This window comes from Lolium rigidum, chromosome 6, assembly GCF_022539505.1.
Source record: "Lolium rigidum isolate FL_2022 chromosome 6, APGP_CSIRO_Lrig_0.1, whole genome shotgun sequence".
In the NCBI taxonomy this organism is placed as follows: Eukaryota; Viridiplantae; Streptophyta; class Magnoliopsida; order Poales; family Poaceae; genus Lolium; species Lolium rigidum.
In genome coordinates this window covers 290,219,129-290,235,644 of record NC_061513.1, presented here as the reverse complement: position 1 = coordinate 290,235,644, position 16,516 = coordinate 290,219,129, and the positions used below count along the sequence as shown (strand labels likewise).

Sequence of the window (16,516 nt, the reverse complement as noted above, 5' to 3'; positions counted from 1 at the left end):
GGCGAGAAGACCAAGCTGTCGATCTAAATGATCGAACAACACACGTTGCCTTCAACTCCGAGACGCCAGCCAGAAGGTCGGCGCCGGTGTGGGAGTAGAGTTCAAGCAGATTTGTTAGCCCGGACGTCGCTCTCACCACCCCAACGGCGCGCCACGGCAGACGAAACCTAGCCCTAACTACTAGGCCAGAACCGAGACACAAGGTCCCCTCTCCTTCGTACCGCCACCGGAGCGGCAAGCGGAGGAAGTGGGGACCAAGGCCAACGCCCCTGGCCGGTGGAGGAGATTGGGAGGAGTTGGAGTTGCTGCCGCCTATGGCGAGGAGGAAGAGGCAAAAACCATTGTTGTTGACGGCCAATCGCGTTTGTGTGTGTGTGTGTGTGTGTGTGTGTAAAACATAATAAAAAAAATAATGAGATATTTGAATTATTGGAAGCACGGTTTTAGCAGAGTAAAAAAAAAATTAAAAGTGCCATTGGATTAACGGATTTCTTTTGATAATGCTTCTGTCAATCATGTCCAGACCTTGTGGTCTGGACTGGCTTCAAGGTGATACAAAACCTTTCTCAAGTTCGAGTTCAAAATGTGAGTCATAAGAAGTAACTCGCTCTATTTCAAAATGTAAGTCATATTTATTTTATCACAAGTCAACCTTTCTTATGTTCGATCAAGTTATAGAAAAACCGACCGAAATCTATGATATCAAACCGATGCCAATAGATAACATATATACTTTTGTATGCATTCTTTGTTATTGCTTATATGTATATTCATTTCAATAAACTTGGTCAAACTTTAAAAGAATTTACTCCTAAAAAAGTAGTATATTTTTATCGTGGCAAGTTTATGTAAGTAATAAACCACGCTGTTCAGTTGAGTATCCTCCCGCTCAAATATGTATATAAACATTTCCTCTATTTAGATACATGTATTTTTTAGGATGAACATGGGGTTTTTTATTGATAGAAATATGATACTCCAGTGCGTGTGCTGTGCTGCGAGATGTAGTAAAAACTAGTGGACTGCAAGCTGTGCTGCCTATCCTTCCAGTTGCACCCACCGGTCAGCTCAGTCCACAGCACCGGAGCCGGAGCATGCTCTCCGTCGGCGGCCGCCTCCACGGCGGAGCTCCCCCATGGCGAAGGCCCCGCCACCGCTCCTGCCTCGCGTCTCCGCCGGCCTGCAGCAACAGCAGCGGCGGCGACCCCGAGTTCGTGCCCAGAGATTCCGCTGCTCCATTTCTCCAATTCCTGCCGCCCGCGGCTTCCTCCTTTCTTTGAACAGACTGTGTTTGGTTTCGCAGGAAGGCGAGACCCGTGCTCTCGGAGAGGTACCGGGACGGCGCCGCCAAGAGGTTCCTTCGCTTCTTATCTGACTGAATTTGCAAAGAACGGCCAAGTCTGCATTTGGCAAGCTAAGGATTGATGTGAGCATGGTGTGACGAACAGGTATCTGTTGGACGGCGACTCGAAGCTGCAAGTCCACTGGGAGAAGCATGACTCGTCGATGAACACTGCTGAGGACGAAAATGTGAAGTCTTCGATTCCCCAGGCCATCAGGGATTTTGTGCTTCCAGCAGGGTTTCCAGGTGAATGCTGGTATAGGATTCAGCTTTACAAGCTAGGAGATGCAGTGAATTGAGGTGTTTGCTGATCACAATGCAGAAAACAAATGATTTTGCTTCAAAGTTCTGTATCTTAATTTTGTTGGTCTTACAATTCCTATCAGTTACTGTCACATATAGAGCTTGTCTTTAAATAGGTAGCTTCCTCCCTTTCTCTTGTCATCCTACAGCACTCAAACTATACCCCACTTCTCAAACCTCTTAACTCTCTCTTGCCCGGTGTTTATGTATTTCAGAGTCTGTTTCGGACGACTACCTGCAGTACATGCTACTGCAGTTCCCAACAAACGTGACAGGGTGGATCTGTTACACACTGGTTACATCAAGTCTTTTGAAGGTATCCCATAATTTATCATCACAATCATGTTTGCAGAAGTAAACAATTAAATATAATTTACTGTAGCATCTTATGTGATCTGATATATGATCCTATGGATGACATTATTGGGTCGCTCTGAAATAAATTTTGATATTTTGCCGCGTGATCCCGAACAATATCAGTCGGACGATTTTCAGGTCATACACTTAAACTATTATTTCAAAATTGATGATTAGCTGATCATAGACTGGCACAGGCTGTAGGTGTTGGGTCCTTTACTGGAACTTCAGCAGCTGCCTCTGCCGCTGCTATCAGGTCATTACCATCTTTGCTTCATTGTATGGACTACTAGAAACTCGGAACTATCCTCTTATGTTCTTTGGAAGAAAAGTAATCTTGATACTTGCTTTAGCTTAATTATGTTCCATCCTAATTTGGTCACTTTTACTTGTATACACAACTTGAAAGAGTTAGGTGTTCTCATGGACCCTGGAAAATATGAATAAGTATTTTTTTTTCTTTCTCAAGAACCATGAGGCTTTACCAAATACTGTGTGAATATACCTGAAGGCAGATACCAACATTCGAACAACCAAACATGAAACATGGATGCGAGTGGATCAGCTAATTTTATGCTCATGGTCAAATCACCTATTTTGTTTGTGCTGATGTAATCTTCTGTAGATGGGTATCAAAAGATGGCATAGGAGCTTTTGGGCGTATTCTCATTGGTACGATTATGCCTGACTGCTTTTTTAGAATATTTTATCCTGGAAGATTTATGAAGGACTTGATTTAGGTGGACGTTTCGGAACGCTTTTTGATGACGACCCAAAGAAATGGCGGATGTATGCAGACTTCATTGGGAGTGCTGGAAGGTTCATGCACTAACTCTTTTGAATAATAACAGAAAATAAGTAAAATCAAGTGTAGAAGCAAAATCGTCTTATAATATTGTCTATTTATGTGTGCAATATGGCAGCATCTTTGATCTCACCACTCCCCTATATCCTGGTTACTTCCTCCCACTTGCATCATTGGGGAATCTTGCAAAGGTACATTGGAAACAACACATTAATTCCACACATTTAGTTTTACATTCTAACTTGACCTTTGTAGAGAGCTCCGTGTATAGACAATCTTTGACTCCAGACTTCTTGAGCAGGCTGTAGGAAGAGGATTTAGAGATCCTTCTAACCGTGTTATCCAAAATCACTTCTCGAAGTCTGGAAATCTAGGGGAGATCGCTGCAAAGGTACATAGTTTCTTCCAGTAATCTTTCTAACAGTCAGTTCGATATCACTATCGAATCATTCAATCATTTTGTTAATCCGTAGAACAATAGTACTTTTTGTGTATGGAAAACAGCATCGTATCATGATCATCCAAAATTTCCTTTGGGGATTATGCACTATTTCGCTTTTTTTTGGCTCAATATAAGAAAATCTCTATGAATAATTTTGCAAAATGTTTACCAACCAACTCTGATGTATTTTTCAGGAGGAAGTATGGGAAGTAGGTGCTCAGTTGTTAGGCCTTTCTATCGGTGTACTTATTCTGGTAATACTATTCATTAAGTACATGGAACCTCCTTTTGGCATGCCAACCTTACTTCATCATTGTTTGATATATCATTCCTAGTTGGTATTTCGTTCCAGGACACACCAGGCATACAGTCGTCATACTCAACTCTTACTTTGACATGGCTGGGCGTCCGCCTTCTACATCTTTGGTTTCGCTATCAGTCCCTAATAGTTCTCAAGTTCCGCACAGTAAGGTGCTTGACTTGAATTATGTTGGTTCAATTTAATAAAGTTCAATGTGTGCATGTTAGGTCATGTTTCTCAATCATATAATAAATGGATGGCATAAATTATTGGAGTTACTAGTCTTCTATTCATCACCTGTGTTCCGCTTCATGTCTATTGGTAGGTAAACCTAAAACGTGCTCGGATTCTTGTGAGATCACATGTTGCGCATCATACAGTTCCTGGTGACATCTTCTTTACTTCTTTATTTTGTCTTTTCCTTGGTTGCTTTATGAAAATTTGTTAGTAATGCTTACTGCTGTCCTTCTGTTCTAGGCTATGTTGCTTGCAACGAGGGAGAGAATATTTTAACATGGGAGAGATTCTTGCGTCCCCAAATATCTTTTGGTGTGCCCATGGAGAGGATGCTTGGTGGAGAGGATTCCACTAACATGGTATGAGTCTTTAGCGTATTGCCAAATGCAAACCTGAGAAACTGATTCCTTTCGTCTTGGTAGTTAACTTTTTGGTTATTATGACTTTATCATTCTAATATTTGTTGTTGGGGTTCCTTTGAAGTTAGAATTGAGGGATAAGGAAATTTCTTTGGTTAGCATCTGTATAGTGATATACATAGTCATAACAACTGTTTTAGGACTCTACCCATACCAAATTTTCCTGCAAGACATTCGTATCAAATTGCTGCCAGTTCTCAACTTAAAGATGTAACCTAAGTGGAACCAGCCCACACCAAACCTTTTCCTCATTCCTTAGGTCATTTCAGAATAGTGTGGAAGTACAATATTTTCCATGAAAGACATTGTAAAAGCAATTGTTGTCAGGTTAGTCTGGCAGGTTAGTCCTTGACTGCTGGTTGCCAACCATTTCCTAGTAAGATCATAACCTATCAATGACCTTTGGTACCACTTGATCATCTATGTTCCTAACTCTCAAAACAGGTAAATAGGCTAGTGAAGCTGTACAAGAATGAGAAGTACATCCTCTATGTTGAGCAGCTTGGATCAAATGAGCCAGCATTTCTGGTCACATTCAAGGTGATCTACTGCTAAATAGTAAACATAGCATCAACAAATGCATAAGATTGTCTGTTTGCTTGTTTTCAGGAGGCAGCAGCGAGCATGTCGGTCCTAAGAAGCCTATGGCAGGCACACTGGCTTCACGAACATCAGCTAAAGCCAAACCACGATGTTTTCGATTGGCTAGAAGAGAGCCTCACTGCATTGGGGGATGAATTTGATGACTTCATCGACCAAATGGAGGGAGCTGGCTGGGATCAAAGCCAGATCTTTCTGAAGGTGCCAAAAGAACCTGTCCTTGTGCTGGAGCATCTTGACCAAGAGGCATAAGAAACAAATTTTGGGGTTTGATTGATGCTAACCTAATACATTCAAACAGAACAACAAACTGAAAGTCCAAATCCTTCGATGACAGAGATGTTTAGCGAGATAACAATCGTATAGTGCGAGTTTTTTTTTTGTTGACATGTGGCCTAATGTTGTAAAAGAATCAGAAATTCACTGCTAGTGCATTAGTTGGTTTTGCTATAAGATATCCAACTCATGTTCTGTCCCAGTGACATAATCTCATGCATTCACAATATTCACATGATGGTACATTGCTGTTCATGGTGTTGCTGTAGCAGAAACCACAAATGGATCCTGAGCTACATGGTGGCCGTATGTTTTGAAAACATAAAAAATGGCATTTGTAAGTTTCAAAAAATAGAAAGCAAATTCTAGGTGCATACAGTGTTGAACTCTACCACTGTGGTGTTAAAAAAAAGAACTCTGCCACTGAAAAATCTCGATAAAAAATTCGTTGTATTCTAGATTACACAAAAATAACAAATTTTCAACTTCTCGAAATGTGCACTGTTCATCACACCAGATCCATGCATTTGTCATTTTTGCTGAGAACAAAATACAATGAATTAGGGACTGATTTTTTGCACACTAGTAGAGTCTACTATCTACATCAGGAATTTTGTTCCCGATTTTTTTAAAACTTTCAATGCTGTTTTCGAATTTCTCCAAAACAAGCTACATGTAGTTCACGAGCCATTTGGCCACTCTCGTTGCTATAGTTGTTATCTACTTAGAGATTCCATTTCTGCATATTATAGTTTCTTCACATCATGGGCAAAAGGCAGATAGCAGAAACATACAGCAGATGATCAGCAAACTCGCATACAAAACAGCATTCAAGCTACTGAGTAGGAGGGGATATAGAGAAACGATCGTATATATACACAGATTTAACGCCTAAAGCACATCATGACTCAAACTAATTCTAAAAGTTCGTTACCTAAGATGTGATGTTATAATACCACATGCCTTCAGCATGTTACCTAGGACTAAGAAGCGAGATGGTACCCAAAAGGAGCTGCATTAGCAGCTGCCAACACGTTCGTTCCTTCTGCCAAAATTGCCGCTGCACTAACTACATTCATCATCAAGCTTTGGATTTGCCCTTTCCCTTCGCGGTATGGGTGAATCGAGTCTTCTTTGCTTTCTTGTTCTTTCCATCAGAACCGCCATCCGAGTCGTCATCGCTGCTATCGCCGCGCTTGCCATTTGCTTTCTTCTGCGAACCTGAGCTGTACACATATTCCTTGACCTTTTGGCTGGTCCTTTCTTCTGTAGGATCATCAGAATCGTTCTTAGGTTTCCAGATGAAGATGGACCTGCATGCACAGACAGACATTGTTAGTAAAGAGCGGGAACTGCTTCGAGATATTTGTGTAAATACTGATTGATTGGTCTATACCTTGAACTTCCTGTGGCCAGGATATCGTCTTGGGGGTGTAGCTTGTTCACTGGGCTGATAGTCGTTATGTCGGGATCCATCACCTCAGCCAGAAGCTTCCCAGTGCTGGTGTCTATGAAATCAATGGGATGCAGAGCAACCCCGTTGTGGTTTTCACTTATGTAACGACCGATAACTGCAACAGTTTCTGAATAATCCTGCATAGCATTAAAACATTCAATATCAAAATTGGGCATGGTAATGAAGAGTCAGGATAAAAGAAGCAATTGCAGCTACAACTCTGAACCTTTGGATCCCACTCGGCTTTGAAGGGAGTCAAGTGACGGTTGAAATCATGGCTGTGCACGATTTCTCTACTCGGGGATTCTAGATCGCCAAAAATATAATCCCAGACACGAATTCGGTTGTCCTGGCATGTCGTCAAGATCTTGCTCCCACTTCGCGGAGAAAAATATCCTGAATTGACAACCCGTCCATGAGCAAGGCTGGCAAGAGCAGACTTTGGCTCAAGTTTCCTTGTATCCCAAATACGGGCCTAATAATCACAGAAGTGATGGGAAATATTAGATACCAGATAAACAAAGGGATGTCTAGGTAAGCAGAGCAGTGTAAACTCACAAAGTGATCATTTCCGCTGCTTAGAAGAACTTCAGGTTGAGCAGGGTTGCAATGGAGGCCAGTTACCTTGCTACCCTTTTTATGTATAAGAATTGGTTGCCCAATTCTTTCCTTTGACCGTCTATCCAGTCTGTAAGAATTAAGGTGTAAGACACAGATATATAACTCACAAAAGGAAGCCAAATACTCTAATGTAGGGAAGGAATAAAATTGAGTATGTCAAATACGACAATATAGAACAATCTCTGAATCAAATATGAGACATAGAACTTGACCCATACACATTCCTTGACCTTCTATAAAATACTAAAATGCATGGGATGTCAACAGTTCAAAGGAAGCTGCATATACTCGACCTGAGATATTAATCTCAAATAAGGGATCAAACAGCTTAATTATAGGGATACTCATACTCACAAATAAAGAAACCCAAAACTATCTGCCACCAAAAGAAGGCCTTTCTCGGCGTTTAAGTCCATTCCATATATCATGCGCCAAGTGCTTGGACCCTGTTAAGATCAACACATGGTTGATTAAATCAAAGCCCAGAGTGGATGAAAATTTGTTCAGAACAGTGCAAGCAAATGATTGTCTAGCTACACAGTGCATAGAAAATATATTGTGTATAGAAAACTTTTTAAGAAAAATAATCTATATAAGCTTGACGGGAAGGGAAAAAGTGGGGAAAACTTACATTCCAACCATCTGGGTTAAGATTTAACAATGGAGAGCCCATTCCCGTGTCTAAGTCTGTGCTACGGATAGTCCCATCAGAGGAGGCTGTGTATAGCACTGCATCATTGGCGGTGTCCAACCTGAATAAGATCACATCAAGTTGCCATATTTCATCTTGCACAATTAGAACTGATACCATGAAGGAAAAGCTCTTACTTCATAGTGTTCAGAATACAGGAATGCACGGAATCATAGGTGATCTTCTCATGCAACTTAACATAATCCCAAATGCCTAGTAGCCCTTTCTGTGTGGAAATGAAAAACAAAGGGATGATCAGTAGTCGCCTATATGTACCTGCAATGCGACCATATGAATTAAGTTGACAACAAAGCCCAGTGGTAAGACTCCAGAAATACCTTGTCTCCTGATAAAAGCACATTGTTCTTGGTTGGATGAAACTCCAAGCAGGTCACGCGTCTCTGGTGGAATTTTATGTTACCGCACTCCAATTGATTGGGTACCAGAAACCGTGGCTTGACCTAGTATCAGACAGAGGAACTTAGTTTTGGCATAAATGGTACTATCAAAAAAATAGTGGTGCACAGTATTGGAACTGACAGCGATATGGGAAAAGGTAGAGGAGTCATCAGTTCACGCACCATGGAAATTTTGCCTTTCACTTGGCTCTGGAAGACATAGTCCAGTGAAGTGTTTGTGTTCCTCCTAGGAGCTGGGATGACACCATGTTCCATTGCTACCCTGTGTGGGCAGGTCAAGGTCGTATGCCCTGCAAAGCGCATGCGACGAAAACATCGTGGGATAAGTCACCCGGGAAGTCTCCGTTCATGTCAAGCTTTCAAGTAGTACATGGCAACACATAATTATAAACATTCAAAGGAAAGAACTGTTTGAGATTCTTGTGTGCAGATACATGAGAAAAAACAGGTGGGGGTTTATTAACACCGAACTAGTTTCATCACACTGATCTGAACAGAAGTGCAAGTTTCTTTCAGAGACTATCTGGAGCAAGCAGTTGGTCTAAACTCCTGTGAGTGAGCAAGTAGTCACTAATTCAAAAACCTGATTGAGTTTACGAACTACCCCATTTTGGATACACTAGCGGTTCCTAGCTCCCAGTTCCAAATCAATCCCAAATGCACAAACAAACAAACATAGAAGCATAATGTACAGATATTAGGACCTGGCATCTTGGAAATTAAGGAAGCAAGACTCTTTCACTTGACAATCCAAGATGCAGAAACAAACTATGACACGAACAAGAATAGTCGTGAAAATACGAGGACCTGGCATCTTGCAGAGGAAGCAGGGCTTCATGGGGCAGTCGATGTACACGGCGCCCTTGAACCCCGCCTCGTGCCCCGTCTTCTTGCACACCTGCAGCCAGACGAAACAGAGCACGCATCAATCATAACTGCAGTTAAAAGGAGCACTCAGTGCAGATGTTCAGACACCACCAACACCTCCCCAACAATGGAACTCAAATTCACGCTGAAGTGGATAGTGAAGAAGGAGCATCAGTCCAAGCAGATGCGAAATGGAGCGGCCATTTTCATTGCGAACGCAAAGGGCGAGCAGTAGGGCCAGGGGGAATCAGCCGGTCCTGCTCTAATTGGGGCGCGTTACTAGGGAAGCCGAAAATCTCGGAAATGAGCGTTCTTTGCGGATGCAATCGGCAGCGGATAGCGAAAGGCTCAAAGGGGAAAAAATAGGTGAAGCCCCCGGCGGCGGCGGCGGCGGCGAAGGTGGGTACTGGGTAGTACTACCTTGCACACTTTCTTGAGGCTGATGGTAATCGGGCCCTTCCTCCCGCCCCTCCCCGCAGCCGCAGCCGCCGCCGGGGGTTTCCTGGCCGCTGGCTCTTCGGCGACCTCCTCCTCAGCAACCCCCTCCTCATCGGAAGCCTCGGCCTCCTCCTCCTCTTCTTCCTCTTGGTCGTCCTCAGAGGAAGATGATGAGATCTCCTGCTGCTGCTCGTCCTCGTCCTCGTCGTCCGCACGGCGGCGCGTGTAGACGAAGCGGGCGCGGGTCGCCATTGTGGGGGGCATGTGTCGGCGAGGGCGGCTGTGGCCTCGGGAGGCGGGAAGGTGTGGTGTGGGGAGAGACGCGACGGCGGCGCGCGGGGAGACCAAAAAGCAGCCGCCGCTTTGGGTTCGTGTTCGTGTGGAGTCGAGTCGGTTCAGTTCGGTCCCCGCCGCTTTGGGTTTTCTTTCTTTTTTCTTGACTAGTAAATACGCCTGCAGTGCAGATCTGTGAGAGAAGAAAATCGTCTCACTGGAGCGCTCCAAACTACTTGGCGCAATACATATTTTATAACTTGGATATCTTCAACTTTTTCAATGCTTGCATTTTTAAGCATTTTTTCTCTCAATTTTTCAACTGATCAGACTTTTCCATTTAACCATTTAATTTCCTTCACAGATAGAATTCAAATGCTTTAACATCATACGTCCTTGACTTTTTATTTGACTTCACTATATTTGCATGCGTTGCATCAAATGCTAAATAAGTTTTGAACTAATTAAAATATTAAAAAACATATGATTTGTGCTAGGAAACAAAAATTCTTTTTAAAATCCAGTTTGTATTCATGCTGCCTAGGCACCGACAATGTGGATGCCAAGTGAAGAACATCTGAAATAACCACACAAGTAAATGCCCATTAAATATTTGCATCTACACATAGTGCAATTTCTGAGAAAGAAGATAAAGTCCTCAACATGGCCCTGTGTTTGAAAACCATATCAACAGATACATGAGTGTAACCGGAGGCTACATAGTACATACTATGCAATATGCTTAGTTTTATTTAGTCATATATTGTTACACCACAAGAGCATTGATTTATGGAAGAGGCCGTCAAACAGGTATCAGGGGAATGATAACGATGCACAAAATTTCATGGATCTAGTAGTAGATTATCCAGCTATAGTGATTGAGGAGCATACTGCTGTCTCACGTTGATGCAATACACAAATAATGGATAGAACATGGACTACTTACAGATTCAAGCATCTTAACTTCTTCTAGGTGCAATGCTTGCACTACTTCCAATCAGACATGTACTCGGTAAAATTTATTTCCGTATATGAAGCGGCGTGTATGGTTGCCTTGCAGAATTGCATACAAAGACCCGAGGCACCTCGAGCCGGCATGTGCTAGAGTCGCAAGCTCCCTCTTGGCCACACGGCCAGCACCGAGACCGGCAAAGCGGCAACAACTCTGCTCCTCTTCTCTATCCCCAACCATTCGCCGGCGTCGGCGGCTTCACTTTGATTCAGATGCTCTTTCTTTTGTTTATCTTCTTCATTTCTGTTGCAGCAAAGCAACCGAATATTAAATAAATCCACTTTCGGATAATATAATACAAGAGCTTCATTTCAAAGATATAAAAAAGATAGAAAACCACATATATGCATATTTGAACAAAAGAAATCATATGCATGTATATCTCACATGGCACACTACTTTATATTTTCTAACACAAGGAAAGAAGCTTTTCAATGATAAATCAGTTGAAGTAGTTAGCATGTTTTACAAATTAGCACTCAAGGCTCTCAAGACAACAAATATCTTGAATTTGGTTTTGTGGCCATTTGTAAGGAATCAATTCGAGCTCGTATATCCTACTTTGTACTCAGCTCTATATATACTTTGTGCATATCAAATCTTGTTGGGAGACAAACTTGAAGTCAAGTGTTGAAGACTTCGCTGCGATATATTCTATCAGAGTAGAGCATGGTACAACTCAGTATGTTTGTGCAAAATAATCCGTCTACGTTATATTTCATGTGTCTCTCATAGGGCAATGATGTAATATGCCCGTGCGTTGCCACGGGACAACGATGCATATAAGCAAACCAAAATATTATTAAAATATAAACACATCATTTGGTAAAATATTTTTAAATTATTATTAAAATATAAGCAACCGCTAAGTGTTTCATTATGACTCGGTCCAATAAACACATCATTTGGTAAAAAAAATCGTGATAACTTATATTTGCGCCACTCGAATTCCACATATCAAACTAATCAAATTTGTTAACTATTTAGCAACTGTACTCCAACAGTCCAACAAGGTAAAAAAAGATCATAAAAATGTTAGAAGAGAACCAAAAATAAAATCAAGACTCGCTGAGAGCTCTTTTGGCTTGCGTCTCCAAATTCTCTACCATCTCTCCTAGTATCGCTGCCCGGTTCTCTGATGGACTTAGTTTGAGTTCGAGCTGCTTGTAGTCACTGAGCAGACATTTCTGCTGCTCATAGAGAGCTCTTCGGTCCCCGGCCAAGGGTGCCCAGGGTTGAGAAGCTCTCGTCAGGATGACGCACTGAATCTTGGCTTCCATCTTCTCCTGGAGAAGTTGATCAAGATCAGGTTGTTGATACTTTGTATTGCACATCTCCACACCCTTGTCCTGCCGAGGGCTTCCAGTTCAAGTATTCTTGAATCTTTCTCGTTGATCGGTGTTGATGCCTGTTCCAGCTTTTGACTCGAGATCATTTCCCTTTCCCTCCTCCACAGGTTCCTCAAGGTGGAGAAACTCGCTCCATCCATCATCATGTGCATCAAAATCATCGGCTGATTCCTTCCCGACCACCACAGAGTTTTGAATCTCTGCAATACACAACGGAGCAATGATTAGCATAGGAGCCCTTCTGCAGAGGTAAAAAAAAATTTGAACAGGGGAGGTCCCAAAGGGACCTAGAAGCTTTCATTCATAGCGGTGGTGCAACAAATACAAGATGGACCACTAAAAGTCGAAATTACAAATAGGTCCAGACAATATACGCGGAGGACCCTAGATCTAGATCTGGAAACGCCATCAGGTCCAGCTCCTTCACCACCACGTCGGAGCACCACGGCACAGCCAAATGCACCTCCAACCACTTGGGGCGAAGCATCGGGAGCTAACTGTACCGGAGCAGAGGGGCCTCCATCTTGGCATGGCAGCCTGGAGGTTGTTCTTCACATTCAATCGTCGGCCGGAGAGAACCATGGCCGATGAAGAGGGTGGGAGTGGCCGCCCTTCGACCATCTTGGATGGCAGCCGAACAAAAACTGCCATGGATGCACTCCCGGGAGCAGCTTCAGAGCTCCCTTGCTGCAGAATCGACGAACAACAACAAGACCCTTTCCCGGGTTGCTTTATCAAATCAACCAGATTTATGAACAAACAGATCATATTAGACATAGAATTTTTTAAGTAATACAAATTCCCTACCAAAGCATCATTTCTAACGTCAATTATTGATGGTTCATATAACAGATTTAGGTTTTTCCGTAAAACGAAATAAAAAACATCGAATAATCGAAGCATGACTTGTATTTCTCAAGCATCAAGAATAAATATCAGTTTGATCTTACACTTCTTACAAACGCAGGAAGATGAACTGCACCCAATTTTTTTTTGGTTCATATAGACAGTTGGCATGCCACATTTGTCTGAATGAACAAACTATTCAGGAATTGGTTAATGAATGAAGATAAACCGGGTGAGAATTCAGACATACCATTGTCAAGAGATTCCTGCGCTCTCTGAAGTAGTAAAATAGATTCGGCATATGTATCACCACCTGAATTCATCCTCAATCCGTTCTCACTCTTCCCAACAGTCCCCTCATCCAATATGTCCTTGACATCAGCATCATTGGAATCACTACTTCCCCGAACTAATCTGCCCGCCATCAAGTATACATTGAGGAAGGATTAGAGTAAATTTGGACCACCTCTATGCACCATTGCCGAATCTAAAAAATATAGCAAAGCTGATTATTATTGTTTCTCTTCAGATTATACAACACTAATGACCAAGAAATTAGCACCTAATATTAGGAAATCCACATACCAGCAAGAACAAATTTATATATATGGTCCAAGAAACATAACAAGTCAACATTGGATATGACGCTTCCATCTGTATGCACTCACCCTCTTCTGAAGTTTTACACTTCTACAGGCTTAACAAACATGAGTACTTACAGTCTGCAAACCAATAATGTATTGGAAGTACCTGATCTAGGCATCAGCACAAACACAATAGTCTTCTGTAATACCTCTTGTGAACTAACGAATACAACCCATAGCCTGGTAAGAATAGGTTTGAAATCAGAGCTAGTTGAAGATTATGAAATCAGAGCTAGTTCAAGACTGAGAATTAGAACCAAAAGATGTACATGTAACCAAGAATGAGAAACAAAACCGAGACAAAAGCTAATGGTAACGCATTTTGACAATCAATTGAATTTGGGCCTACCTGTTTGCACACCTTGAACAAGCACAAAGAAAATGATAGATGGCCAAACCTGCAACACATGATAGAGATTACTTCAGTTTTTATAGCCAACAGTTCTGAAAGAGGTTCCACGAGCAAGATCCTTTCAGCCTGCAGATACCAAAACCCACCACCTCGCCATGGACCTCTTGGTGTGGCAGAGCTTGGTGATAACGATCTTAATGCAGACCTCGCTGGCCTGCTAAGGTGCCACCTACATGTCGTCGATCACCATCGGCTTGTTCGCGTTGTAGTCCAGCGCCGCTGCACCCACCCAACCGATCAAACCACGCAATTCCAAGAATAATCACAACATTAAACACTACTTTGGGCGATCCATCGGGGGGTTCGACGGAGGAGGTCAAACCTGGAATGATGCGGCAGCAGCCAGCCGGCCACAACCCCAACGCTAGAATAGTCTGAGTTAAGCCTGTTTCTGGCTTTGCAAAGAAAATAGTATTAAAAATAATTGAAGGCAGTGTCAAGCCAAAACATTTATAACACAAATCAGGCGCATTAATATGGAGAAGGGAAACTCTATTAAAAGTCTAGCAACAATGATTCCTGGACGTGTAATTTTGTCGAACATTGCTGCTTGTTTATGTATGATTCCTATACGGTTAAGACTGCTCAATCACGTTAATGAAAACTTCACTTGGACGCAAGTCTTGAAAAATTGAAAACATGTCTTTCGATGGCTTATACCTGAATTCAGTATCCTGTGTTGACTGAGTTGATCGCCGGTATAATGTTCTATGCTTCTACCTTGACGTCTTCCCTAGAGGCCTAGATCAAGTACGTGCAGTAATTGAAGCGTGACATCCACAATAGCAATTAAACCGTCTTGACTCCACACTTCAGCAATTGAGGTCGTAATGGTTCAAGGTCTTGATCTCGACTTGGTTCTCCTCTATCTGTAGGCGCCCGGAGCTCGACCTTGCGGTGGAGACCTGGATCTCGTGAGGCAGCAGCACAGGGGCCCAGATCGGCAGCGGATCTCGCTGGTAGGGGCCGAGGCGTAGCTAGCTCGTTGGGTTGATAGCTCGTGGGAGGGCGTGCATCGTGGTGGTGGCGACGAACCCGAGGTTCAGCGGCGGCGCGGCGGCCGGGACCATGGGGAATCGGGGATGGTGTACTCGACGCCCATGAAGAGCAGCAGCCCGCACGCGAACAGCGTGGGCAGCGGGTGCCGCCGCAGGATGCCGGCCACCCCCTGCACGGCTGCACGAGAGGCCACAATGGTTGGACCGAGGCGGCGGAACAACGGCTTGGGACCGGAGGGAGGCGGCGCGCCATGGCAGGAGGGAGCGGCGGCGGGGTCGCTCGGAACGAAGTGGAGAACGAATATGGGCCAGGCCCAAGGGGCGAAGATGAAGCTCGACCAGGCCCAAGAGGGCGACGACGACGAAATTGGTGGCAGAAAACGGAGGAACTTCGTTCTTTTTAAGTAGTGTAGATTTTCTTCGTGCTGCTATAATGGATTTGGGATTTTCTTTTCGTGTTAGAATAGTTATTTTATATTGATTTTAATATGTGTTTATGTTACTCAAGTAGTCTAGTACTTTTTACTGACCATGTTTTTCTATGGTAAGAAAATAACCTGGAAATATTTTGAGTCAGAGTTTCGAATTAAAATAGATGGAAGCTTCCATTTTGAGTGGCATAATATTCTTTTATGCGAAAAAGAACCTTGACATTAAGAGAAACATCGAACGATACAAAGCATCAAATAAAAAGTGAAATTACAACCAAATCCTTGGGATGTCCTTCGTCTTCAACCTCAAGGACGTACGTGTCGATGGCGCATCGCCGCTGTCGCTCCTCCCTGAATCAGCCTGACGTTGTTAGATGCGGACAGGAAGTCACCGAATTGGTTAAGAAGATCACATCTGCCCCATAGATAAGGAAGAAAGAATAACCATCGATGAAGCTCCATGAAGATCCTCCCAGCCAAAAAAAGGTCCTCAAGAACCACACAACTCCCACAAGCTTCTCGACATCGCTGACGAGATGGGGGTGAAGCCGAGGAGACTTTATTGGAGAAGACGTCGCCGCCACCACCTAAGCGCCGCCCCACCAAACCTTCAACCTAAAACCAGAAAATGGAGCCCTCCCGTCGACGAAAACCATATCCACCCCTCCTCCGTGGCCCGAAGTCCACAGACTTGGGGCAAATCGATGGGAGGCGGCTAGGAACTGCCGCGGTCGCCTCCTGATCGCTCTTTCCGAGACGGTTGACGAAACGTTAAATCCGTCAGTCTATGTTGTTCCTAAATCGGCATAATCAGGAGCAAAGTGTTTTGGTGTGCTAATAAATGGTGGCTGAAAATGGTTATTTTCTTTCTCGGTGTCCAAGAATTATTGTGTTTTTTTGGTGGGTGAAGGATCATGAACAGAACAGCTAGGTTTGTACTAGGGTTGAAAATGAAAGGGAAACTTTCCTTCTGTTTT

General features: G+C 43.2%; 2 protein-coding genes and 1 pseudogene across 3 annotated transcripts; 1 reads left to right on the top strand and 2 right to left on the bottom strand.

Annotated features, from left to right (window-relative positions):
- Positions 1–1,067: 1,067 nt before the first annotated feature.
- LOC124660205 (protein root UVB sensitive 5-like) lies at positions 1,068–5,299 on the top strand. Of its 2 annotated transcripts, XM_047198001.1 has the most exons (15): positions 1,068–1,210; positions 1,304–1,354; positions 1,449–1,588; positions 1,861–1,961; positions 2,200–2,258; positions 2,628–2,674; positions 2,743–2,821; positions 2,926–2,998; positions 3,109–3,198; positions 3,444–3,503; positions 3,602–3,715; positions 3,876–3,936; positions 4,028–4,146; positions 4,651–4,746; positions 4,816–5,299. In XM_047198001.1, the coding sequence occupies exons 1-15, from the start codon at positions 1,095–1,097 to the stop codon at positions 5,056–5,058; spliced, it is 1,449 nt and encodes a 482-aa protein (XP_047053957.1). In that variant the 5' UTR covers positions 1,068–1,094; the 3' UTR covers positions 5,059–5,299. The 2 variants fall into 2 exon arrangements, with proteins under 2 accessions (XP_047053957.1, XP_047053958.1); XM_047198002.1 differs by lacking the exon at positions 4,651–4,746.
- A 600-nt stretch (positions 5,300–5,899) lies between these two features.
- Positions 5,900–9,838, bottom strand: LOC124660982 (DNA damage-binding protein 2-like). The gene is made up of 11 exons (XM_047198838.1): positions 9,557–9,838; positions 9,077–9,167; positions 8,432–8,559; positions 8,189–8,311; positions 7,988–8,076; positions 7,791–7,911; positions 7,514–7,605; positions 7,097–7,226; positions 6,765–7,013; positions 6,479–6,675; positions 5,900–6,395 (listed from the first exon to the last, which is right to left on the bottom strand). Exons 1-11 carry the CDS (start codon positions 9,836–9,838, stop codon positions 6,164–6,166), a joined length of 1,734 nt encoding a protein of 577 aa, XP_047054794.1. The 3' UTR covers positions 5,900–6,163.
- Positions 9,839–11,917: 2,079 nt separating this feature from the next.
- LOC124664353 lies at positions 11,918–13,441 on the bottom strand (annotated as a pseudogene).
- Between the last annotated feature and the right edge of the window lie 3,075 nt (positions 13,442–16,516).

Coding starts and splice junctions, on each gene's coding strand:
- LOC124660205 (XM_047198001.1), top strand. CDS start 1,095: ATGCTCTCCGTCGGCGGCCGCCTCCACGGCGGAGCTCCCCCATGGCGA. Junction 1,211..1,303: donor AGCAGCGGCGGCGACCCCGA/GTTCGTGCCCAG, acceptor TTGGTTTCGCAG/GAAGGCGAGACCCGTGCTCT. Junction 3,504..3,601: donor CTATCGGTGTACTTATTCTG/GTAATACTATTC, acceptor ATTTCGTTCCAG/GACACACCAGGCATACAGTC.
- LOC124660982 (XM_047198838.1), bottom strand. CDS start 9,838: ATGCCCCCCACAATGGCGACCCGCGCCCGCTTCGTCTACACGCGCCGC. Junction 9,168..9,556: donor GCCTCAAGAAAGTGTGCAAG/GTAGTACTACCC, acceptor GTCTGGCTGCAG/GTGTGCAAGAAGACGGGGCA. Junction 6,676..6,764: donor AAGCCGAGTGGGATCCAAAG/GTTCAGAGTTGT, acceptor AATGCTATGCAG/GATTATTCAGAAACTGTTGC.